At 48.3% G+C, this 26,641-nt stretch overlaps 1 protein-coding gene across 1 annotated transcript; it reads right to left on the reverse strand.

Moving 5' to 3' along the window:
- Positions 1-26,641, reverse strand: LOC120977173 (adenylate kinase isoenzyme 5-like). The gene is made up of 8 exons (XM_040404967.1): positions 26,459-26,641; positions 26,104-26,259; positions 24,913-25,085; positions 5,760-5,873; positions 5,488-5,679; positions 1,184-1,274; positions 1,028-1,104; positions 1-96 (listed from the first exon to the last, which is right to left on the reverse strand). Exons 1-8 carry the CDS (start codon positions 26,616-26,618, stop codon positions 43-45), a joined length of 1,017 nt encoding a protein of 338 aa, XP_040260901.1. The 5' UTR covers positions 26,619-26,641; the 3' UTR covers positions 1-42.

Consider the following 26,641-nt stretch of genomic DNA (forward strand, 5'->3'; position numbering starts at 1 on the left):
GCTTTTTCACTCCTTGCTACACTTAAGATGCCTTCATTTACTTCACACCTTTAAGTGAGGGCTCAAGGACAAGGCCCTTAGCAGGGTCACCTCCGACTGTAATGTGTATCAAGAGATCATGTCAATAGAGATGAAAATGTGACACGTAAAACACGTAGCGCTACACATAGGGCATCTAGGTAGATAGAAGAGGATGCAGGCGGAGGTGCGGGGAGTTGGACCCCCGCCAATCAGATATTGATGACATATCCTGAGGTTAGGTCCTCAATATTATACACCCAGAAAACCCCTGGATATATGAAGTTGTTCACTATCTACAGGGTAGGGGAAGGCGTAGCTACCATGGAAGCAGGGGAAGCGTCTGCTACGGGGCCCAGGAGGAGGACAAATGGATTTATTTTCAGGACCCAGGGAGCGGGGAGTATGGTTCTCCTAGTCCTAGCAATGGTATTACTCACCGCTCCTTGGTCTTCTCCAGGCTCCTGCTCTGCGCTAAGTTCTGGAAGCGTCAGGTCACAGTGTAGTGTGTGGTGGACTGGGGGGGTTGGCGCTGAGCATGTGCACTACTACTCCATTTATCTTTACGGGACTGCCAATACAGCCAAGCACTGTACGTGTCAGTCCCATTGAGAATGCTCAACCTGCCTCCCTATTCATTTCAGAAGTATGGGGCCTCCGTTCTCATGATCACTGGTGGTCCCAGCGGTAAGACCCCGATGATCTGATACTAATCCCCAATCCTGTGGATAAGACATAACATATCTACACCAAAAGAGGGTCTACTGCTTTTCCAGAAACAGCGCCACATCTGTCCACAGGCTGTGTCTGGATTTGCAGGTCAGTCTCATAAAAGTGATTGGAGGGATGGACTGACATGCGCAGCACCGCTCCATTCAGAGAGGGGACTCTGGATCACTGGGGGTCCCAGGGTTGTACCCCTCTCGATCCAATATTACATACTTTTTAAGGGATAACCCTTTAACTGCTGCTATACTGTATACACCAATCTCTCATCTGCTGCGGTTACCTGCTCTTTCCGTTCCACTTCCTTGGGTTGCGCAGGATCCTCGGAAAGCGAGGCCCGGAAATTCTGCGGACGGAATTCTACAAAACAAGCCAGTGAATGGGAAAATCTGCCCAATCGGACACACGTCGAGGAAGGAAAATGGTGCATCGCCCTCACCTTCCACTCCCAGGCCATCGGGGAAGAGAAGGCCCTGCACAGCGCAGCAGATGTCCTCGAAGATGCAGTTCTCCTCTCGGTCTGCATCAAACTGCGGGAAAAACAGAATCGGCGGGGGTCATGGCAGTACGACTGATGAGAAACACTTAGGAGAGGTGTAAACCAAAACAATGGAGGGAAAGGACCCGTCCACCTGAGAAACAGGGAGCGGGGCAATACCCTTTCTTGCTAGGTATATTGTAAATGATGTCCAGTAGGGGGCAGACTTGCGTCAGGTCCTACTGCATTGCAGCATCACAGATCTGTCCTTTAGTTTGAAAAGCATCTGTCAGGAGGATCAACTCCACCAGTCAATGGGTTGATCCTGCTGACACATGCACATTAAAAAGAGACACCCTGCAATAAAGAACTGGTAAAGTACTTACCTGGCAGATCCTGTGCTGCTGGTCCGGTTCTCCCAGTCGGGCTCTGCCACGGTGGCATCACAACGATAACACGTGAACGCTGCAGCCAATCATTAGCCTCAATGCTGCACCAAAGAGGCCAGGGATTGGCTGCAGAGGACACGTGTTGTTAAAGGGGAACCGAAACCGGACCAGCAGTACAACATCTAACAGGTAAGTACTTACCAGTTCTTTATTGCAGGGGGATTCAGACGATTGCCCTTCGGAAACTAGACAACCCCTTTAAAGAGGCTTCTGACAGGTCTAATTTAGGAAATACTAATATTCCCCATGAACTAACAGCTCTGGGTCATGTTTTAAAGGAACGCTGCTATTGTTCCTCAGTTATTCCTCCTACAAAATGAATGTATGAATAAATTGACCACTGGGTGTAACAGTTGCGGGTGTGTCCCTGCACAGTCTAACTGATCGGTGTCCAATCTGACTGTATCAGACTGTGGAGAGACACACGCCTTGGACATGGGTAACACCCAATTGTCAATTTATTCTATTACCAGTACGGGACCCCCGCACATGAGCGGCCACCCTCCATTCATCTCAATAGGAGTTCCGAAAATAGCAGAGCGCTGACTTGGCTATTTTTTGGAAGTCCCATAGCGTATGCACTGTGTGCTCTCCTTCACTTCATGGGGCCCCGTTCTGGAGATAGGAGCGGGTCTTAAAGTTGGCATAATGCCTAGCCTAGCGATATGCCATAAGTATCTCACATGGGACAACCCCTTTAAAGTGTCAATGATATTTTAGAAAACTTGATATGGGATAGAGACATATGAAAGGCTTTGATCGGTGGGGGTCTGAGTGCTGAGACCTCCACTGATCGAATTGAATGAGGAGAGGGAACTGCTCGCATAGAGACAGGCTCAACAGAAAGTCTATGGGCCCATCTCGATTCCATCTCTTTTGTGACAAGGAGAGAGAACGTTATATGTGAGCGCTTCTCTCTCCTCATTCTAGCGATCCATGGAGGTCGTTAGTCAGGTAGACAGAAGTGCTCGCATAGTGCACTCTCTCTACTCACCACAGGAGACAGACTCAGTAGAAAGTCTATGGGCCCATCTTGATTCCATCTCTTTTGTGACAAGGAGAGAGAACGTTATATGTGAGCGCTTCTCTCTCCTCATTCTAGCGATCCATGGAGGTTGTTAGTCAGGTAGACAGAAGTGCTCGCATAGTGCACTCTCTCTACTCACCACAGGAGACAGACTCAGTAGAAGTCTATGGGCCCATCTCGATTCCATCTCTTTTGTGACAAGGAGAGAGAACGTTATATGTGAGCGCTTCTCTCTCCTCATTCTAGCGATCCATGGAGGTCGTTAGTCAGGTAGACAGAAGTGCTCGCATAGTGCACTCTCTCTACTCACCACAGGAGACAGACTCAGTAGAAAGTCTATGGGCCCATCTTGATTCCATCTCTTTTGTGACAAGGAGAGAGAACGTTATATGTGAGCGCTTCTCTCTCCTCATTCTAGCGATCCATGGAGGTTGTTAGTCAGGTAGACAGAAGTGCTCGCATAGTGCACTCTCTCTACTCACCACAGGAGACAGACTCAGTAGAAGTCTATGGGCCCATCTCGATTCCATCTCTTTTGTGACAAGGAGAGAGAATGTTATATGTGAGCGCTTCTCTCTCCTCATTCTAGCGATCCATGGAGGTCGTTAGTCAGGTAGACAGAAGTGCTCGCATAGTGCACTCTCTCTACTCACCACAGGAGACAGACTCAGTAGAAAGTCTATGGGCCCATCTTGATTCCATCTCTTTTGTGACAAGGAGAGAGAACGTTATATGTGAGCGCTTCTCTCTCCTCATTCTAGCGATCCATGGAGGTTGTTAGTCAGGTAGACAGAAGTGCTCGCATAGTGCACTCTCTCTACTCACCAGAGGAGACAGACTCAGTAGAAAGTCTATGGGCCCATCTTGATTCCATCTCTTTTGTGACAAGGAGAGAGAACGTTATATGTGAGAGCTTCTCTCTCCTCATTCTAGCGATCCATGGAGGTCGTTAGTCAGGTAGACAGAAGTGCTCGCATAGTGCACTCTCTCTACTCACCACAGGAGACAGACCCAGTAGAAAGTCTATGGGCCATCTTGATTCCATCTCTTTTGTGACAAGGAGAGAGAACATTATATGTGAGTGCTTCTCTCTCCTCATTCTAGCGATCCATGGAGGTCGTTAGTCAGGTAGACAGAAGTGCTCGCATAGTGCACTCTCTCTACTCACCACAGGAGACAGACTCAGTAGAAAGTCTATGGGCCCATCTCGATTCCATCTCTTTTGTGACAAGGAGAGAGAACGTTATATGTGAGCGCTTCTCTCTCCTCATTCTAGCGATCCATGGAGGTCGTTAGTCAGGTAGACAGAAGTGCTTGCATAGTGCACTCTCTCTACTCACCACAGGAGACAGACTCAGTAGAAAGTCCATGGGCCCATCTCGATTCAGTCTCTTTTGTGACAAGGAGAGAGAACGTTATATGTGAGCGCTTCTCTCTCCTCATTCTAGCGATCCATGGAGGTCGTTAGTCAGGTAGACAGAAGTGCTCGCATAGTGCACTCTCTCTACTCACCACAGGAGACAGACTCAGTAGAAAGTCTATGGGCCCATCTTGATTCAGTCTCTCATGATGAGAGAGAGAGCATGATATACAAGCTCTTCTCTCTCCTTGTTCTAGCGACCCATAGGCTCTCAGCACTCAGACCACCACCAATTGTTAGAACGAGGAGAGAGGCACTCGCATAGCATGCTTTCTCCCCTCGCTGCAAGAGACAGGCTCAATAGAAAGTCTATGGGCCTGTCTCGATTCCGTCTACTGTGGGGAGCAGAGAGATTGCGATATATGAGCTCTTCTCTCTCCTCGTTCTACCGATCCACGGGGCTCTCAGCACTTAGACCCCCACTGATCGCTAGAACGAGGAGAGAGAAGTGCTCGCTTACCATGCTGTCTCCCCTCACTGCAAGAGACAGGCTCAATAGAGCGTTGAGGAGAGAGAGTGCGACATACAAGCTCTTCTCTCTCCTCGTTCTAGCGATCCATGGGGGTCTGAGCGCTGAAATCCCACAGATCGCTAGAACAAGGAGTTAGAAAGAAGCACTCAGATACTGCAGTCACTCTCCTTGCCGCAGAAGACGGATTCAATAGAAAGTCTATGGGCCTGTCTCGATTCTGTCTCCTATGGCGAGGAGAGAGAGTCTGATATATCGATCTAGAGATCCAGAGGGTCTGAGTGCCGAGACCCCCACTGATCGTTAGAACAAGGAGAAAGAAGTGCTTGCACAGCGCGCTCTCTCCACTCGCCGCAAGAGACAGGCTCAATAGAAAGTCTATGGGCCTGTCTCGATTCTGTCTCCTATGGCGAGGAGAGAGAGTCTGATATATCGTTCTAGAGATCCAGAGGGTCTGAGTGCCGAGACCGCCACTGATCGTTAGAACAAGGAGAGAGAAGTGTTTGAACAGCGCGCTCTCTCCACACGCCGCAAGATACAGGCTCAATAGAAATTCTACGGGACTGTCTCAATTCCGTCTCCTGTGGCGAGGAGAGAGAGTGCGATATACAAGTTCTCTCTCCTCTTTGAAGCCATCCATGGAGGTCTGAGACCCCCGCAGATCGTCAGAACGAGGAGAGAGAAGTGCTCGCATAGCGCGGTCTCTTCCCTCACCGCAGGAGACGGAACCAATAGAAGTCTACGGGCCCGTCTAGTGCAGTGAGGAGAGAGAGCGCGATACGTGAGTTCTTCTCTCTACTCGTTCTAGCGATCCATGGGGCTCTCAGCACTTGGACCACCACCGATCAGAACCCTTCCTATGTCCCTATGAGTCCAGTAACCCTTTGAGTTGTATCTCACCCTAGCTATGAGCCCTTTGTCTTGGTAATACTTGACGATCAGAGGAAGGTTCTGTTTAAATGTCTCCAGCCTTCGGTCGATGGCATGGGCGTTATCATCTGGCCGTCCATGTTGTGCCGAGCGTCTTTCCAAACGTTGCCGTAGACGCTGGCTTGAACACGCCAAGAAGATCACCAGATCCGGGGTTCCAATCTGCGGGCAACACAGGGACATTTTCACGCATTAGCTCACGTCATGTATGTACGTATGGGCGGTAGTCACTGACTCCACACCTGCTCCTCAAAGGTGAACGCCTGTCCTATGTCCCTCGGAAACCCATCAACGACAAAGCCGGCCGCATCCTGATGGTTGATGAATTGCTGCTTCAGCTCCTCGATGGTGGTTTCCTAATGGAGATCCCCCCCCAAAAAAAGACAAAAATCTGTGTCAATTCTATACACACCAGAGTTCTCCAGTCCTTGTGGGGTCTACAGCTCTGCTTCCCCTCAGAATGGTCGGCGACATCTTCTTTAAAGGGGTTATCCCATGTAAAAAATGAAATTTAGGCATCATAACAAAGCTAGAACCAGTCCTATACCTCACATGGATCCAGAGATCTCCCCATTCATTGCTCTGCTAGATTTATATCAAGCTGAAAGCTCAAGGGGAGTGTCTTTTCTCAGGGACCATGCCCTTTTGGCTGCAGCTGGTGGCAGTTGAAAGATAGAACTGAGCACGTGCTTCCGTCTCAGTGAGCAGGACAGAGAAATTAGAAAAAGAGCAAACAGCAGGTGGCGCTATACAGATAGATTTCAGTAAATAACTCAGTAACTATACAACATTTTTAATTACACACAATTAGAAAAGTATTCCGATCCAGGTGCTGGGTTGAAAAATGTTGACTATTTTATGTAGGACAACCCCTTTAATGGACCTTCCTGCATGGCTCCTTGAGACACATTATGAGAATTTCAAGCTAAATTTGAAGATCCATATTGAAATTAAACAGATGTTGTCGTCATAGAAAGAGTTGGAATATCGCTGCATGGGGGCCATAGTCATAATCCAGCTCTACTCTGCAGCCTCCTGCTTAGGGCTCGTTCACACGAACGTGCCATTCCGCAAAACACGGATGCCGCCCGTGTGCCTTCTGCAATTTGCGGAACGGAACAGGAGGCTCATTTGCCTATTCTTGTCCGCAAAACGGACAAGAATAGGACGTGTCTTATCATTTTTGCGGGGTCACTGAACGGAGCAACGGATCACATGGAGTGCTGTCCGCCTCTTTTGCCGACCCGTTGAAATGAATGGTTCCGTATACGGAATGTAAAAACGCAAAAAACTTCCGCATCCGTTGCTCCGTTCCGTGACCCCGCAAAAATTATGAGACATGTCCTATTCTTGTCTGTTTTGCGGACAAGAATAGGCATCTCTATAATGGGCCTCCTGTTCCGTTCCGCAAATTGCGGAAGGCACACCGGCGCCATCCGTGTTTTGCGGATGCGCAATTTGTGGACCACAAAACACAGCACGGCTTGTGTGAACAAGCCCTTAGGCTAGGTCTACACGACATTGGTCGCACCAATGTCGCGCGACAATTTTTATAATGGCAGTCTATGGTGTCGCACTGCCACATGCAACATGCTGCGACTGCGACGCGACAGTCGCAGCAAATCCATTCGCATGTTGCAGTGCGACGCCATAGACTGCCATTATAAAAATTGCGGATTGCACACGGACACCAAATTTGAAACGCGGCCTTACCCTAATATCCAGTCCGCGCCGCGCTTCTCTTTTGGGGTTGGGGGAAGAGGCGTTTAATACTTACAGTAGGTGACTGCTAGAAGCAGGGGGTGTCACAGATGCTGTGATCTGCAGATTGCATTAAACCTAGCACAATCCTTTAATTTCTTGTAAATTCAATTATTTTAGTACCCTGCTGCAATGACTGCTAGGTGCCAGCAGGGGGAGTATAACACTGTTTTCTAGTTTCTGCAGCGCTAACCCAAGTTTTGGATGCATTTCGAACCTGGAAGGAATGTACCATTTTCAGAGGGGCAATTTTTCAGGTCGTACCCTCCCGATTTGTCCGAGGCTCTGGAAGAGTTTGACTGACACGTGACCTGACAGAAGAAGTTATATTGTGGGACACTGCATACTAACATGCTGCCAGAGAGTATTCTCATGCTGGTTGGCTGAACCTCAACCAATCAGTGCTAAGATTGTTTTTTTTTTTCTCTCTCTCAAATTACGTCAGTCCGTCAGGTCAGTTAGCTCCGCCCCTTTCCTTATGATCCAGTCACAGGAGGCCCCACCCCCACAGGGTGGACGCCTCACAGCCGGAGAAGACTAGGGGGGCGGTAAGTAGTCAGAGACTGAGGGGTCCTGTGAGGAGGGAGAGGAGAGGATGATGGGGTCCTGTGAGGAGGGAGAGGAGAGGATGATGGGGTCCTGTGAGGAGGGAGAGGAGAGGATGATGGGGTCCTGTGAGGAGGGAGAGGAGAGGATGATGGGGTCCTGTGAGGAGGGAGAGGAGAGGATGATGGGGTCCTGTGAGGAGGGAGAGGAGAGGATGATGGGGTCCTGTGAGGAGGGAGAGGAGAGGATGATGGGGTCCTGTGAGGAGGGAGAGGAGAGGATGATGGGGTCCTGTGAGGAGGGAGAGGAGAGTATGATGGGGTCCTGTGAGGAGGGAGAGGAGAGGATGATGGGGTCCTGTGAGGAGGGAGAGGAGAGTATGATGGGGTCCTGTGAGGAGGGAGAGGAGAGTATGATGGGGTCCTGTGAGGAGGGAGAGGAGAGTATGATGGGGTCCTGTGAGGAGGGAGAGGAGAGGATGATGGGGTCCTGTGAGGAGGGAGAGGAGAGGATGATGGGGTCCTGTGAGGAGGGAGAGGAGAGGATGATGGGGTCCTGTGAGGAGGGAGAGGAGAGTATGATGGGGTCCTGTGAGGAGGGAGAGGAGAGTATGATGGGGTCCTGTGAGGAGGGAGAGGAGAGGATGATGGGGTCCTGTGAGGAGGGAGAGGAGAGTATGATGGGGTCCTGTGAGGAGGGAGAGGAGAGGATGATGGGGTCCTGTGAGGAGGGAGAGGAGAGGATGATGGGGTCCTGTGAGGAGGGAGAGGAGAGGATGATGGGGTCCTGTGAGGAGGGAGAGGAGAGGATGATGGGGTCCTGTGAGGAGGGAGAGGAGAGGATGATGGGGTCCTGTGAGGAGGGAGAGGAGAGGATGATGGGGTCCTGTGAGGAGGGAGAGGAGAGTATGATGGGGTCCTGTGAGGAGGGAGAGGAGAGTATGATGGGGTCCTGTGAGGAGGGAGAGGAGAGTATGATGGGGTCCTGTGAGGAGGGAGAGGAGAGGATGATGGGGTCCTGTGAGGAGGGAGAGGAGAGGATGATGGGGTCCTGTGAGGAGGGAGAGGAGAGGATGATGGGGTCCTGTGAGGAGGGAGAGGAGAGTATGATGGGGTCCTGTGAGGAGGGAGAGGAGAGTATGATGGGGTCCTGTGAGGAGGGAGAGGAGAGGATGATGGGGTCCTGTGAGGAGGGAGAGGAGAGGATGATGGGGTCCTGTGAGGAGGGAGAGGAGAGGATGATGGGGTCCTGTGAGGAGGGAGAGGAGAGGATGATGGGGTCCTGTGAGGAGGGAGAGGAGAGGATGATGGGGTCCTGTGAGGAGGGAGAGGAGAGTATGATGGGGTCCTGTGAGGAGGGAGAGGAGAGGATGATGGGGTCCTGTGAGGAGGGAGAGGAGAGTATGATGGGGTCCTGTGAGGAGGGAGAGGAGAGTATGATGGGGTCCTGTGAGGAGGGAGAGGAGAGTATGATGGGGTCCTGTGAGGAGGGAGAGGAGAGGATGATGGGGTCCTGTGAGGAGGGAGAGGAGAGGATGATGGGGTCCTGTGAGGAGGGAGAGGAGAGGATGATGGGGTCCTGTGAGGAGGGAGAGGAGAGTATGATGGGGTCCTGTGAGGAGGGAGAGGAGAGTATGATGGGGTCCTGTGAGGAGGGAGAGGAGAGGATGATGGGGTCCTGTGAGGAGGGAGAGGAGAGGATGATGGGGTCCTGTGAGGAGGGAGAGGAGAGGATGATGGGGTCCTGTGAGGAGGGAGAGGAGAGGATGATGGGGTCCTGTGAGGAGGGAGAGGAGAGGATGATGGGGTCCTGTGAGGAGGGAGAGGAGAGTATGATGGGGTCCTGTGAGGAGGGAGAGGAGAGGATGATGGGGTCCTGTGAGGAGGGAGAGGAGAGGATGATGGGGTCCTGTGAGGAGGGAGAGGAGAGTATGATGGGGTCCTGTGAGGAGGGAGAGGAGAGTATGATGGGGTCCTGTGAGGAGGGAGAGGAGAGTATGATGGGGTCCTGTGAGGAGGGAGAGGAGAGGATGATGGGGTCCTGTGAGGAGGGAGAGGAGAGGATGATGGGGTCCTGTGAGGAGGGAGAGGAGAGGATGATGGGGTCCTGTGAGGAGGGAGAGGAGAGTATGATGGGGTCCTGTGAGGAGGGAGAGGAGAGTATGATGGGGTCCTGTGAGGAGGGAGAGGAGAGGATGATGGGGTCCTGTGAGGAGGGAGAGGAGAGGATGATGGGGTCCTGTGAGGAGGGAGAGGAGAGGATGATGGGGTCCTGTGAGGAGGGAGAGGAGAGGATGATGGGGTCCTGTGAGGAGGGAGAGGAGAGGATGATGGGGTCCTGTGAGGAGGGAGAGGAGAGGATGATGGGGTCCTGTGAGGAGGGAGAGGAGAGGATGATGGGGTCCTGGAGGAGGGAGAGGAGAGGATGATGGGGTCCTGTGAGGAGGGAGAGGAGAGGATGATGGGGTCCTGTGAGTTGTGCCTGATGGAAGGTTAATCCCTACACACATGAATTTTTGCCTGGTGGGTTTTCCATACACCATGCGGTTTTTATGGCGTTTTTCCCACCTAAAGAACAGGGGTTTTTTTTTCTATACAAAAGGAGATGGTAAAAATGCTAAAAGCTTCAGCGTGCAAAAAAAAAAAAAAAAAAAAGACGCCCCCCCTTATAAAAAAACACCAGAGTTGGAGTTTTTTTATCACAAAAAATGCAAAAAAACGAAGTAAAAATTAATAAATGGAATAGCAAACAGTATGGTGCAGGGAAGGCAGTCACACAGGGCATCCATTTTTGTGTGGCGCCTTTAACTGCCGTGGGTGCACGTGGCCTGCCGCATGTAACTGTCTATCCATACCCTTAAAGGGGGTGGCGGTTTTCTGATATTGACGGCCTACACTTAGTACAGGTCATCAATATCTGATTGGTGGGGGTGTAACGCCCGGTACCTGTTCGGACCTTTATGTATGAGCTCTGCCTGCTCAGACCTTTATATTTGAGCTCTGCCTGCTCGGACCTTTATATTTGAGCTCTGCCTGCTCGGACCTTTATCTATGAGCTCTGCCTGCTCGGACCTTTATCTATGAGCTCTGCCTGCTCAGACCTTTATCTATGAGCTCTGACTGCTCGGACCTTTATCTATGAGCTCTGACTGCTCGGACCTTTATATTTGAGCTCTGCCTGCTCGGACCTTTATATTTGAGCTCTGCCTGCTCGGACCTTTATATTTGAGCTCTGCCTGCTCGGACCTTTATCTATGAGCTCTGCCTGCTCAGACCTTTATCTATGAGCTCTGCCTGCTCAGACCTTTATCTATGAGCTCTGCCTGCTCAGGCCTTTATCTATGAGCTCTGCCTGCTCAGACCTTTATCTATGAGCTCTGCCTGCTCAGACCTTTATCTATGAGCTCTGCCTGCTCAGACCTTTATCTATGAGCTCTGCCTGCTCAGACCTTTATCTATGAGCTCTGACTGCTCAGACCTTTATCTATGAGCTCTGCCTGCTCAGACCTTTATCTATGAGCTCTGCCTGCTCAGACCTTTATCTATGAGCTGTGCCTGCTCAGACCTTTATCTATGAGCTCTGCCTGCTCAGACCTTTATCTATGAGCTCTGCCTGCTCAGACCTTTATCTATGAGCTCTGACTGCTCAGACCTTTATCTATGAGCTCTGCCTGCTCAGGCCTTTATCTATGAGCTCTGCCTGCTCAGACCTTTATCTATGAGCTCTGCCTGCTCGGACCTTTATCTATGAGCTCTGCCTGCTCGGACCTTTATCTATGAGCTCTGCCTGCTCGGACCTTTATCTATGAGCTCTGCCTGCTCAGACCTTTATCTATGAGCTCTGACTGCTCAGACCTTTATCTATGAGCTCTGCCTGCTCAGGCCTTTATCTATGAGCTCTGCCGGCTCGGACCTTTATCTATGAGCTCTGCCTGCTCAGACCTTTATCTATGAGCTGTGCCTGCTCAGACCTTTATCTATGAGCTCTGCCTGCTCAGACCTTTATCTATGAGCTCTGACTGCTCGGACCTTTATCTATGAGCTCTGACTGCTCGGACCTTTATCTATGAGCTCTGCCTGCTCGGATCTTTATCTATGAGCTCTGCCTGCTCAGATCTTTATCTATGAGCTCTGCCTGCTCAGACCTTTATCTATGAGCTCTGACTGCTCGGACCTTTATCTATGAGCTCTGCCTGCTCAGACCTTTATCTATGAGCTCTGCCTGCTCAGACCTTTATCTATGAGCTCTGCCTGCTCGGACCTTTATGAGCTCTGCCTGCTCAGACCTTTATCTATGAGCTCTGCCTGCTCAGACCTTTATCTATGAGCTCTGCCTGCTCGGACCTTTATCTGTGAGCTCTGCCTGCTCGGACCTTTATATTTGAGCTCTGCCTGCTCGGACCTTTATCTATGAGCTCTGACTGCTCGGACCTTTATCTATGAGCTCTGACTGCTCGGACCTTTATCTATGAGCTCTGCCTGCTCAGACCTTTATCTATGAGCTCTGCCTGCTCAGACCTTTATCTATGAGCTCTGCCTGCTCGGACCTTTATCTATGAGCTCTGCCTGCTCGGACCTTTATGAGCTCTGCCTGCTCGCACCTTTATCTGTGAGCTCTGCCTGCTCGCACCTTTATCTATGAGCTCTGCCGGCTCAGACCTTTATCTATGAGCTCTGCCTGCTCGGACCTTTATGAGCTCTGCCTGCTCAGACCTTTATCTATGAGCTCTGCCTGCTCAGACCTTTATCTATGAGCTCTGCCTGCTCGGACCTTTATCTATGAGCTCTGCCTGCTCGGACCTTTATCTATGAGCTCTGCCTGCTCGGACCTTTATGAGCTCTGCCTGCTCGCACCTTTATCTATGAGCTCTGCCTGCTCAGACCTTTATCTATGAGCTCTGCCTGCTCGGACCTTTATCTATGAGCTCTGCCTGCTCGGACCTTTATCTATGAGCTCTGCCTGCTCGGACCTTTATGAGCTCTGCCTGCTCAGACCTTTATCTATGAGCTCTGCCTGCTCGGACCTTTATGAGCTCTGCCTGCTCAGACCTTTATGAGCTCTGCCTGCTCGGACCTTTATGAGCTCTGCCTGCTCGCACCTTTATGAGCTCTGCCTGCTCAGACCTTTATCTATGAGCTCTGCCTGCTCAGACCTTTATCTATGAGCTCTGCCTGCTCGGACCTTTATCTATGAGCTCTGCCTGCTCGGACCTTTATCTATGAGCTCTGCCTGCTCGGACCTTTATGAGCTCTGCCTGCTCAGACCTTTATCTATGAGCTCTGCCTGCTCGGACCTTTATGAGCTCTGCCTGCTCAGACCTTTATGAGCTCTGCCTGCTCGGACCTTTATGAGCTCTGCCTGCTCGCACCTTTATGAGCTCTGCCTGCTCAGGCCTTTATCTATGAGCTCTGCCTGCTCGGACCTTTATGAGCTCTGCCTGCTCGCACCTTTATCTGTGAGCTCTGCCTGCTCGGACCTTTATATTTGAGCTCTGCCTGCTCGGACCTTTATGAGCTCTGCTTTCTCGGACCTTTATATTTGAACTATACCCCCCTTTCAATGTAACAAAATTTGGCCAAAGATGACTTTACCTACAGCACTTACAAAGTTGCATTCTGAAAAATCCCTCAATTCCCTTCCAGCCACATTAATATATAATCCATGTATTATTTAACACATTTAGCGCTGGATAAATTAATGGCCCAGACCACAAGCAGCTGACAGCGACCGAGTGAAATTGGATCATATTTATTCGATCTGACACTTTGAAAGCTCTTAAATGGCCCTTGACGTAAGCCGGTTTCATTGCTAGCGCCGACCATCTGCATGGTGCAGACCTCTCTGCCATGCAGCTCCCTAATCACCGCTTTTCCACCTTCACCCACGTCTAATCCAATCCACGTTCTCTATGGAGGATTGTGCAGAGGCGATTCTGTCAGACATGTCAGTCACACCCATCAGGGGGGAAATCAGTGGTGCTGGGACCGAACATGCTATGTTTAGGAAGCCCTCCAACCCCCCACCCCCCCCCCCCCCCCCCTCCATGCCTAGGTCTTATTTCCTCATGATTTTTTTTAATTTTTATATTTTCTAAATATTTTAAATAAAAATGATGAAACGAAGTAAACATCAATTGTCTGCATTGTGACTTTTAGTAGAAACATGCAAAGATCGATTGGAATAGATTCGGTAACCTATAGATACACAGCATTTAATTAACAGAACATTCAAAATGATATAGAAAGAAAACAAAATCACAATTCAAAATCCAAAGAATCAAAAACTTTCTTTCCTCCCGGGTCAAACCTGGGGGTCGATTCTAACCCCTTTAAATGGTTATACCCATCACTAGGATTGTTACAGATCGGCCTGAAAAAAATGAGCTCGATAGACGTAACTCTTCAAAAGTTATGGGGGTCAGAGTACGGAAAAAACATTTTTCCCAAAGTTTTTCTTTTTTTCAGTATTCAAACACAAGAAAAAGGACATAAAGGTTGTAATCGTACAGGTTCGTTTTAAAAAAACAAACTATAAAACTGGTGGAATTGCATTTTTTTTCCAGTTCCATCCCATTTGGCGTCATTAGAAAGAACAACTTGTCGCGCAAAAGCCCTGATATGACTGTGTGAATGAAAAAATTAAAAAAGTTATGGCTCGGGGAAGGCACAGAGTAAAAAATGGGAAAAAAATCGCAGGGTCCTGAAGGGGTTAAACAAAATCAAAATTTACATTTTATAAAAAATCTGAAGAAAAAAAAATGAATCCCAATTTTTTTTTAGTCCAATTAAAAAATATAATACGTTATGTCCGTAATGACCTGAACTTTAAAATGATTGTGTTATTTAAAGGGGTTATCCAACCCCTAAAATGCCCCCCCCCCCCCATATGACCGGGCCCCTCACACAGATTGTACTTATCTCGTTCCCCGGCACCCGTGTTGCTTCTGACGACCGCCGCAGCATCTCCAATAACAGGCTGCGATAGGGACAAGCCTCCCTAGCGTCACCCGCGAGGCAGATGCAGCACTGGCCGTGCGGGCGTCAGGGGAACGAGGTAAGTACAATCTGTGTGAGGGGCCCGGGCATACGGGGGGACATTTTAGGGGTTGGATAACCCCTTTAAGGCTACTTTCACACTTGTGTTGTTAATTCCAGTACTGAAATCCGACAGAGGAATTAAACGGATCTGTTGTGATTTTGCACATCAAGACTCATCCGTTCCGTTAGGATTTGGTTGTGTTAAATCAAAACGGGAAAAAAACGGATCCGTCACTAAATATATTGAATGTTAATAGGTGATGGATACGTTTTTTTAGGAGCGCCTAAAAAAAAAGGATCTGTCACCATTGACTTAGGGCTCATGCACACAAACGTGTTTTCTTTCCATGTCCATTTTCAGGTTTTTTTTTTGCAGACCGTATGCAGAACCATTAATTTCAATGGATCCGTAAAAAAACGGAACTTACTCTGTGTGCATTCCGGTTCTGTATGTCCTTTCCGCAAAAAAATAGAACATGCCTTATTATTGTCTGCATTACGGACAGGGATAGGACTGATCTATTAGGGGCCAGCTGTTCTGTTCCGCAAAATACGGAATGCACACGGACGTCATCCGTATTTTTTGTGGACCTCAAATTACATACGGTCGTGTGCATGAGCCCTTTAAATACCACATACACACACGGAGTAACTGAAATGAATGGTTCCCCATATGGTCCGGAACGGACACTGAAAGAAAATACGTTTGTGTGCATGAGCCCTAACGTCACCGCTGAGGCCAGTCATTGGTTGCAGCAGTGCCAGGTCGGACGTAAACAGGCTGGCGACTGTAAGATTGCCGAATGGTGCCAGGGTGTTAGTCCGAAGCGATGGGAACCAGGTAAGTGCAATTTTTCTCATTACGTAGGGGCTAGGTAAAAACGGCAAATAATCCTGGAAAATGGTTTCCTCGCTTTTCTTTGACGCCGTGACAGTTTTTCTAGGAATTGAACAATGCATTTCAGTGACAGTGCAGCAGGGAGGCGTAAAAGCCGCTCGCTCTCTTTTGTGACATTATGAATAATTGCTACGCCATTAAGGCAAGCTCCGATTAATTAAATAGGAAAGTATACCACCGGCAGCATGTAATGAAAAAATGGCGCGGGCCTCCTGTTCATAAGCACAATTATAATTCAAAGGGGCGCTAAATATAGAGTCTGAGCGTGCTCATTAGTGTGCACGGCTGTATATCGTCAACCGCAGATACAGGGGACAGCGTCTGCTCATGGAGGGTCCACATAAACCGTATCTTCATGGGTATGACACAGATGTATTCATAAATCTCACTTAAAGGGGTTGTCCATTCAGGACCAGGTCATTTTCCGTTTTCGTTTTTTACTCCCAGCCTTCCCAGAGCCATAACTTTATTAGTTTTCCATTCACGTACCGTATGAGGGCCTCTTTTTTGGGGTACCATTTACGGTTGCATTCAATGTAGTGAGAAGCGGGGAAAAAACGTTCAAAGGGGTGGGATTATATTAACAGAAATACAGGGGGGCGTGGCCTGCAAGCCGATGGCGCCGGCTGCATAACTTGCTAGCTCCGCTCCAGGCATCCGAAGCGGCCCACATAAGACGCATAAGAGGAGGCTTAGAGACCCCCTAAAGTGTTGCTTGTGACTCCCGAGATGGGTGAGTTTTTCGCAAGACCAGCGACTATTAGCCCCAGCACCTCTGACTCTCCGGCCTCAGCTCACCCGCCTGCGGTCTCTCCCGCTTCATTTTCGAGGACCTTGATGGGCGCAGAACATCTTATGCCTTCGGGATCTCGCTCCATCCCGCTGACTGAAGGCTCCATGCGTTCTATGATGGACTCGCTATGTTCCTCCCTCGAGGATGACCTCATGGGGCTCCTGAGGGAATTTAGGCGCAAACGGCAGAGCCTAGATGACCGCACCTCACATGTGGAAGGAAAGATGGCGGAGTTTGCCATATCCCACAACGCCCTTATTGAAGAGGATCTGGCTGCTGTTAAGAGCAAGATGCAAGATATAGAAGAAGACCGCCATAGGCCAAATAATGTGAGAATACGTGGGGTTCCGGAGCCTCTCCTTAAAGGCCTTCTTAAAGAAGCTGTGCCCAATTTGACCGAAAGGGTTTTGCTTATGGACAGTATTCACCGCGTCCTGAAGCCCAAAGGTCTGGACCCTTCATTACCATGTGATGTTGTGGTGCGAATCCACTTCTACCAAGTGAAGGAACAGTTCCGGAAAGCCCTGAGGCTAAATCCTACCCCCCCAGCTTTATTCAAAGACATCTCTATTTATCCCGATTTGTCTGCAGCCAAGAGAAGGGAGTTTGCCCAAGTTACTAAAGTTCTCCGCTATCTATCAGTTACCACTGGGGATTTCCCATCAAACTCCTGTTCACGCATGAAGGAAAACAGCAAGTCTGCAGCTCTCCTCAAGAGGCAGCACAAAGACTGCATGTATGGGGTCTGCTCCCTAATCCTCTTCCACCGAACAAGAAAGCCATTCCCAGATAACCTGATAAGATCGCCCCGGACTGGGAGAATGTCTGAGTTTAGTAATGTTCTCTAAGCCCCGTATGATGCCTGGTTGTCAGGTCATGTAAGGGACTTTCATCTGATATACATCCCATATAGTCTGCTCAGTCTTCTGGAGGTGATAACCCACCGAGCAGACATTTTGATATACCCGACCCTCTACATTACACTATGTTGGTCCCTGACCGTTGCGTTTTTGTGCATCGTGATCATTTTTTGGACCCTGTCAGTCTTAATATTAATATTAATATTAATATTAATTTTTTTCTTTTCTATGTTTCACTTTCTATGCAGGTGTCTTTGGGCCTAAAAATTCTGAGTATTTCTCTGACTATAGTACCTTGTCGACACGCTACACATGCTTACAGCAGGGCTTGACAAATTTCCTTGGAATCTAGGAGCCAACTAAAAAAGTTAGGAGCCAGGCGGAGCCGTGTCATAAAGCCCCCAGCAGATGCCCCCATAGTGATCCCCCCCCACTTCTCCATAGAGCCTCCCAATAATGCGTGCCAGTACATAGGGCCCCCAGTAGATGCCCCCATAGTACTCCTTCCCCTCTTCTCCATAATGTGCCAGTATATAGGGCCCCCATAGTGCCCCCCATAATGTGCCATTATATAGGGCTCCCATAGGGCTTCCCCTCTTCTCCATAGTGCCCCCCCATGTTGTGCCAGTATATAGGGCCACCATAGTGCTTCCCCTCCTCTCCATAGTGCCGCCATATTGTGCCAGTATATAGGGTCCCATAGTGCTTTCCCTCTTCTCCATAGTGCCCCCCCCATATTGTGCCAGTATATAGGGCCCCCACCCCCCTTCTTGCCACAGTATACTATAAATAATAAAAACAATAAACACATATACTTACCTTATTCTGCTGTCAATGATGCGATGCAGGCCTCTTCCGGCCTGTGTCCTGCACTGTACGGCCCAGGCGGCGCGATGACGTCATCGCGCCGCCTGCACCGGCCTCTGATAGGCTACAGGCCTAGTGCCTGTAGCCTACCAGTGGAACGGGCAAGGGAGATGCCTCTCCCCTGCTCTTCAGCACAGGCATCTGTATCGCTGTCCTGAGGATGGCGATACAGATGAATATGGAGATGAGCGCTTCTACAATGGAAGCGCTCATCTCCACTCCTTCTGCCTCCGGACAGAACGGGCCCCCCTCCGGTGCTCCGCACCCGTCGCCCGTGCACCTGTAGTGTCCCACTACGTAAAGGTGGGCACTACTCAAGGGTCAATTAGGTCATGTTGTTCTCCACCTCCTGTGGAACATGGTCAGGGTATTTTATATTGCATTGTAATGTATATTTTCATGTTATCTCCCATGTACCAGGCCTGCTAGGTGTGTAGTTTCTCCTCCCAAGCTATAGAGGGAGCTAGGGAACCCCCTAGTATATATAGACAGGTCCAGGGAGAGGGGGTGTTTGACTTCAGCCAGGCAGGAGATGAGGTCCAGCTTCTAACATGCAGCTAGATTGCCCAGGATCCTAACCTGCTTCCAGGAGAAGCAGTTTCCTCCTGAAGTCATCCTGCATCTTGCAAAGTACAGAGCAGTGCTAATTGTATCCAGCCAAGTAGAAAGCTGAAGGGCAGAAGTTTATTGACAGCAAGTGGATTTATACCAGAGGAAGGTTTCCCTACCCAAGGATAAAGCCAGCTATTAGGCATTCGGGCCTTGGAGAAAGTCAGACAGGATTCTGCAGAAAGTACAGCCTGATCTGTGAGTTTATTCCCTCTGAGTTATCTTCCTAGGATTCTACCTAACATTTGTGTAAAGCCTGCCTGATACCAAATCTACCTCATATGGAACTGTCTAAAGCCTGTATATAGTTGAACTGTGTTCAGTAAAGAGGAGTTCTAGTTCACCATAATCGTGTGTACCTCAATTATTCCTCCAACAAATCGGTGTGCCACCGTTACCGGCACTGGCGTCACGAACTGTAATGGATCTTGCCACAGGCACGCTAAACTTCCAACACCAAGGGCACCTCACCTACCACCCGGCCTGGTCCCTATATTCAGAGAGTGCCCCAGAGGATCTATAGGCCAGCCTCTCTATCACTGCTGTACGCCTGCCCAGGGTCTTCTACAAATTGTGAGTACCAAGAGCAACCCTCGGTGTGCAAACTGACCCCCGTGACCTCACATTCGCTCCCCCTGAAGGACCAGCGCACTGCACACCTTTGAAAACGGGCTGACAAATTATTCTTCCTCAATATGGGGTTAAAGATTTATTCCAATAATGTGAGAGGTTTGAACTCGCCCTTCAGACGGTCTCTACTTTGGTCTGACTTGCTGAGGTCTGGATGCGATGTAGCCCTGATACCAGAGTCCCATCTGCTAGAATCTGACCGCCGCTTCCCAAACATTTTTCACTCTCCATCTGTTAAAAAGCGGAAAGCTGGGACGTTTATATGTGTTAGGTCCTCAGTAGCATTCAATCTTCAGCAATGTCTCACGGATTCCGCGGGGCGCTATGGTATTTTGTTATGCTTAATTGAGGGGGCTCAATATAGTATTGTCTCTGTGTACGCACCCAATGTACGGCAAAAAATATCCCAGTAAATGCAGACTTAGACTGCCGCACAAGTAAAAAATCCCACCGTGAAGATTTACACAACTCGCTTAAAGATACGTCACTCCACGATATATGGAGATATCAACACGGAGGTGAACGAGATTATACAGTCCTGATCAAAAGTTTAAGACCACTTGAAAAATGGCAAAAAATCCTATGTAGCATGGCTGGATCTTAACAAGGTTCCAAGTAGAGCTTCAACATGCAACAAGAAGAAATGGGAGTGAGACAAAACATGTTTTGAGCATTCAATTTAATGAAAACAACGAATAAACTGAAACTGTTTTTCAGCTGATCAAAATTTTAGGACCACATGCCTTTAAAAGGCCAAATCTGTGCAAAGATGTGGATTCATTGTCATTGTCTGTCAGGTAGTCACATGTTGTGATGGCAAAGGCAAAAATACTCTCCATTTTTGAACGTGGTCGGGTTGTTGAACTGCATAAGCAGGGTCTCTCACAGCGCGCCATCGCTGCTGAGGTGGGACGCAGTAAGACAGTCATTTGGAATTTCTTAAATGATCCTGAGGGTTATGGAACAAAAAAGTCAAGTGGAAGACCCAAAAAAAATGTCATCAGCACTGAGCCGGAGGATCCAATTGGCTGTCTGTCAAGACACTGGACGATCCTTGACCCAAATTAAGGCCCTTACTGGTGCTGACTGCAGCCCCATAACCATCAGACGGCATCTTGTAAACTTCATTACAATGGTTCAGTGATCACCCATCCACAAGAGATAGCAAACACGTTCGCCTCCTATTATGCTGGCTTATATAATCTTCGAGATGATGCCACCCCCCCCCCCAACCCATTCAAGAGGGCATTAGAGCTTTCTTACACCCACTTACTCTCCCCACTTTAACTATCGTTAAACGCACCAATAACCGAGGGTGAGATCCTTTTAGCACTCAAAGCCACACCAGCAGGCAAAGCCCCAGGCCCAGATGGCTTTATCTCCGATTATAAAACCTTCCATACACAATTAGCCCCTCTTTGGCCACTCTATATAACAGTTTTCTTTCCTCAGGCATAATTCCTTCAGATATGTTAATGGCTACTGTTATCACACTCCCAAAACTAGGTAAACCACCAGTTGAACCCCCAAACTTCTGTCCTATATCACTTTTAAACACGGACTTAACACTATATGCCAAAATTTTGGCCTCTCGAATTAATGTTTTTTTACCCTCTTTAGTAGATCTTGACCAAGTTGGTTTTGTACCTGGAAGACAGTGTAGGGATGGTACTAGGCGCATGGTCAACCTTATTGACCATGCGCCTAGTACAGGGTCCCCACAGTGTTTACTTCTTTAGATGCCGAAAAAGAATTTGACAGGGTGCACTGGGGGTTCCTGGATCAGGTCCTCCAAAAGTTTGGCTTTTGTGGTCCCATACTCTCAGCTATTATGGGTTTATACACCAAACCTTCTACTAAAGTGCTGGCCTCTGGTTATATCTTGGACTCCTTCCAAATCACAAATGGAACCCGGCAGGGCTGCCCGCTGTCACGTCTAATCTTTGCACTGGTCATGGAGCCCTTAGCGGTAACGATTAAGACCTGCCCACAGATTACAGGACTCTCGCCAGGGGATTTCTCGCATGTCATTGGCCTCTATGCTGATGATGTAATCCTTGTGCTGACTAACCCAGAGGAATCTTTAGATGCAGCGATTTGCATTCTGAACTCATATTCACACTGCTCATATTATAAGCTAAATGTTAAAAAAAAACAAGGTTTTAGCATTTTACATGTCAGAAGATGCCAGGGGCCGGATACAACAGAAACACTCATTCCAATGGGCTGATTCTTCTATTACTTATTTAGGGGTAAAACTAGCTCATTCTGTAGTGGAAACCATGTCTATAAACCTGAATAATTTAATGGCTGAATTAAAACGGGATTATGCTAAAAATGTCTAAAGTACACTTATCTTGGATAGCTCGCGTTAATGCGGCTAAAATGTTATCCCTCCGTAAAATACTGTATTATTTTTGATGTCTTCCACTCCAAATATCTCAAGGATTGATTGCACGGCTTCAGTCTGATCTGTTAAGGTTTATATGGGGCAATCAATGCCCCAGAGTAGCAAAAATAGCTCTGCACCTCCCAATAAAATTCGGGGGACTGGGAGTGCCTAATATTTATAAATATCACTTGGCCAACCTAGTAGAACAGGCGCTAGAATGGTGGTCAACCACCGCTGCCCCACAGAGATGGCTTTAAATTGAGGAGACATACGTCAGAGGCCGGTCTCTGAAGGCTGTGCCGGCAGCATATATCATAAAGCGCCTCCGGCACAGCATGCCGTTACTCACCGTGCAGGCTACAATGTCTATTTGGGCTTATCTTATAGACTCTCATATCCCACACAACAATCTTTCTATCATTGCACTGGAATATCCTATTCCTACTATATCTCTCGCAGCATGGGTAACCCAAGGCATTCACTCCATCGGTTGCCTATATGACAAATCTGTTCTGGTACATTTTGAAATGTTACATGCTAGGTTCCTACTCTAATTTCTCTAGATCCGGCATTTTTTGAATTCCCTGCCGCCATCGTCTTTATATCAGGAAACTGAACCTCTCAATGCCATTCTTGTTGAAGGTAAGGCCCCTTGCCCCAAGTTATCTACCTTTTACTCTAACATCATTTTACCTGACACGGAGTGTAAGCAATCATTTATGCTGAAATGGGAACGGGAACAATGGCGGAAAGCCCTATTTTGGTCCTTTTTAAATGCTCCAAATGTGTGAATCGTATAGAGCAGGCAAGGAAGGTCCAGCTACGTTGGTACCTGACCCCTAATACAGGGATGGCCAACCTGAGGCTCTCCAGCTGTTGTAAAACTACAACTCCCACCATTCCCTGCTGTAGGCTGATAGCTGTAGGCAGACTGGGAATGCTGGGAGTTGTAGTTTTTCAACAGCTGGAGAGCCGCAGGTTGGCCAGCCCTGCCCTAATAGATTGTCTCACTTAGTCCCCAACTACTCCCCCTTATGTTGGAGGGGATGTGGTGAAATAGGTACCAGTCTTCATATGTGGTGGTCAGCAATTTTTGGTCTGACATTACTGACCTTATCAAAGATGTCATTACAGAGGATCTCACTCTCTCAGCAGAGCTAGCGGTTTTGGGCATAGGACTAATAGATGTGCCCGCAAAACATTGACGGTCGGTGGCCCACATTCTAAACGCAGCGCGTAACGTTATAGCTCATCAGTGGAAGCTGGCACAAAGCCCTTCAGTTGCTGAAGTTGTGCAATCGGTCATTTCACATCGGTCATTTCAGGATATAGTGAGATGGTTTTTGCTCCCACTCTGTCCACCAGGGTTAAAGAGGACCTTTCACCGATTCTTACACTATGAACTAACTATACCGACATGTAGAGCGGCGCCCGGGGATCTCACTGCACTTACTATTATCCCCGGGCGCCGCTCCGTTCTCCTGCTATGCCCTCCGGTATCTCCGCTCACTAAGTTATAGTAGGCAGAGATACCAGTCCCTAAGTTATGGTAGGCGGAGTCTGCCCTAGCGCTGGCCAATCGCAGCGCAGAGCTCACAGCCTGGGAGGTTATTTTCTCCCAGGCTGTGAGCTCTGCAATGCGATTGGCCAGCGCTAGGGCAGACTCCGCCTACCATAACTTAGGGAACGGAGATACCGGAGGGCATAGCAGGAGAACGGAGCGGCGCCCGGGGATAATAGTAAGTGCAGAGAGATCCCCGGGCGCCGCTCCACATGTATGTATACTTAGTTCATAGGGTAAGAATCGGTGAAAGGTCCTCTTTAAGGTTCACAATCGGTGGATTCCTTGGCTTTCCAGCCATTACGCCACCGCTCTACCTCACTATATCCTGTAAATGCTCCTTGTAGATTTATGTGCATAAGTGTATCTCGTTACAGCCGTGATATATTTACGCATCTTTGCATACCCGTTATAATGCACCTGTATTTTATGGCACAACCATCTTGCTGTAGTTCTATTATACTGTACTGTAAGCATCTATCTCTGCTCAAGGTCTTAGCACGCCTGCTCTACTTGTTTGTACTGTTGCTGTTTCTCTTATTGCAAAAATCTATTGAATACCGTAAACAGATATACAATTCCGTCACAGTTTTCTGGGTTTTGTTTTTACAGCGTTTCCTATACGGTAAAACTGACCCGTTACTTTGATTCTCTGGGTCAGTTCGATTACAACGATACCACATATGTATACTTTTTCTTGCATTTTAATACTGGAAAAAAAAAAAAAAACTTTGGGAAAGATACATTTTTGCTTTGCATCGCCATATTAAGATCCCCCCTCCCTTAACTTCTTATTTTTATGCGTACGGAGCTGTGCGAGGGCTCATTTTTAGCGAGATGATTTTGGTGTTTACACTTTTTTATCACTTTTTATTCAATTTTTGGGAGGGAGGTGAAGTGAAAAAAAAATGTGCCAAATCAGTGTTTTTTTTTTCTTTTCTTTTTTACCATTCTGCCATTGGCTGGATGGGATTAATATTTTTATATTTTAACACTATGGGTGTTTCCGCACATGGCGAAACCATTTTTTAAATTGTTTATATATTTTCATTTTAGGGAAAAGGGGGGGTGACTTGAATTTAAACTTTATTAAAAATATTTTTTTAAACTTTTTTTTCTTTTTTTTCTTTTTTTCCTCCACTTTTTACTAGTTCTCCTAGGGAATTTGAACAGGCAATCATTAGATTGCTTCTCTCATAGACTCGTTATTGTCGATTTGCTTACATTACCCCCGGGTGTCTGCTGTATAAAACAGCATGCACCCGGCAGCTATGGTGCTTGCGAGCGGGCTCCATCTTTACATACCTGACCCCCTTGATGTACCATCTCCAAAAATCACATTGGGCACAGGTAATGATGCAATCCTGTTAGTGTAGGCACCCCATTGAATGAGGAGTTTTTTTTCTTTTTTTATGCTCAAAAATAAAGAGACGTGACATACCGGTGGCGCCAGCTCCCCTTTAGAGATAATCTGGGCAATCAGTTCCCACTTGCGATCGCTGCTGGCATGGTGGATTAGCTGGTTGCGTAAAATCTCTCCAACAGAAATGCAAATAAAACCAAAATGGGAGGCCATCTTTGTGCTCTGAGTACCCTTTCCGCTGCCCGGACCACCTAGAACATCAGAAATGGAAGTCTGGTCACATGCGGCGTAGACGCTGTGGATTTTGTGTTGTGGATATGCGTGCAGGAAATACAGTCACATTAAAGTGGATGAGATTTTCAAAATTTAATCCGCGTGCTGAAGAAAATATGTGTAACGGGATACGTACGTAACTGTGGGGAAAATTTTTAATCTACAGCCTGTCAATTTGTGTTGTGGATTTCCCCCTTTGCATGTGCTGTGTTTGTGCTATGAAGTCCCCTGTGGTGCATATTTTGCTGCTGCAGAATTCTAGTGGGTAGGCTTTTAATTTTCCATTGTGGATCAATCCTGTGTGGACGTAGCCCTCCTGTTTTTCTGCGGACGTGGCCCTCCCGTTTTTCTGCGGACGTGGCCCTCTGGTTCAGCTGCGGACGTGGCCCTCCGGTTCAGCTGCGGACGTAGCCCTCCGGTTCAGCTGCGGACGTAGCCCTCCGGTTCAGCTGCGGACGTAGCCCTCCGGTTCAGCTGCGGACGTAGCCCTCCGGTTCAGCTGCGGACGTAGCCCTCCGGTTCAGCTGCGGACGTAGCCCTCCGGTTCAGCTGCGGACGTAGCCCTCCGGTTCAGCTGCGGACATAGCCATCCCGTTTTTAGCTGCGGACGTAGCCATCCCGTTTTTAGCTGCGGACGTAGCCATCCCGTTTTTAGCTGCGGACATAGCCCTCCCGTTTTTAGCTGCAGACATAGCCCTCCTTAGCATTTGGCTCCTTAATCAAATGGCCACATCCTATGGCCCCACTAGCTAAAATGGTGTGGTGTAGGCAGTCATGTGATACTTCTCAGCCAACCATCCATTCATTCATTACTTTCCGTATAGCGCTAGCTTTTGGCCCCCTAATGACAGTTTATTGGGTAGGGGGTCATTATTCAGAGCATTAGCATCATCTGGATTGCTACTAAGCTGGAGGGTGAAATATAAAGAAATCTGTCACCTTGATGGATCCTCTATAAGCAGCATAAAATCCCTGCAGAGCAGCGCCAGTTCTCACCAATCACAAAGATGATTTTAGGCCGAGGTCTATTGGGGTCAAAGACGTCGTATTCTTGGATAAGCCCCGAAGATTCTGTCATATCAGAGTCGCTGTCAATTGAAAACTGGGACTGGATGGGAGGCAGACGCTCACAGCGACGCGCATGAGACCCCTCTGGAAGGAGAAGAGAAAATTCAGCAGCAAATAAAATAAAACCGCAGGATAAAGCATGAGAAGACGGCTTGTTGGTGGTAACTGTGCCGCCCTATGTACCATGTGGTCGCAGACGGCAGTCTTATTCATTCTTTTTCTTACCCAATAGTAAGACATCTGAAAACCCCCAAAATTACAATGTTGGGGGTCTTGCACTTACCTGACTTTTGGGTGCATTTCTTTCCCTGATTTCCTCTAATACTAGGCAAATTCCCACTCAGAAAAGTGTCCCACTGGACGTTCTCGGGTCCCCCTAAATTCCGGACCCTTTGCAGACACAGTTCGAGGTAATTAATGGGGTCCTCCGGACGGTAGTACATGAGGCCTGTCAGCAGACTCTAGT

This window comes from Bufo bufo, chromosome 8 (genome assembly GCF_905171765.1).
Source record: "Bufo bufo chromosome 8, aBufBuf1.1, whole genome shotgun sequence".
In the NCBI taxonomy this organism is placed as follows: Eukaryota; Metazoa; Chordata; class Amphibia; order Anura; family Bufonidae; genus Bufo; species Bufo bufo.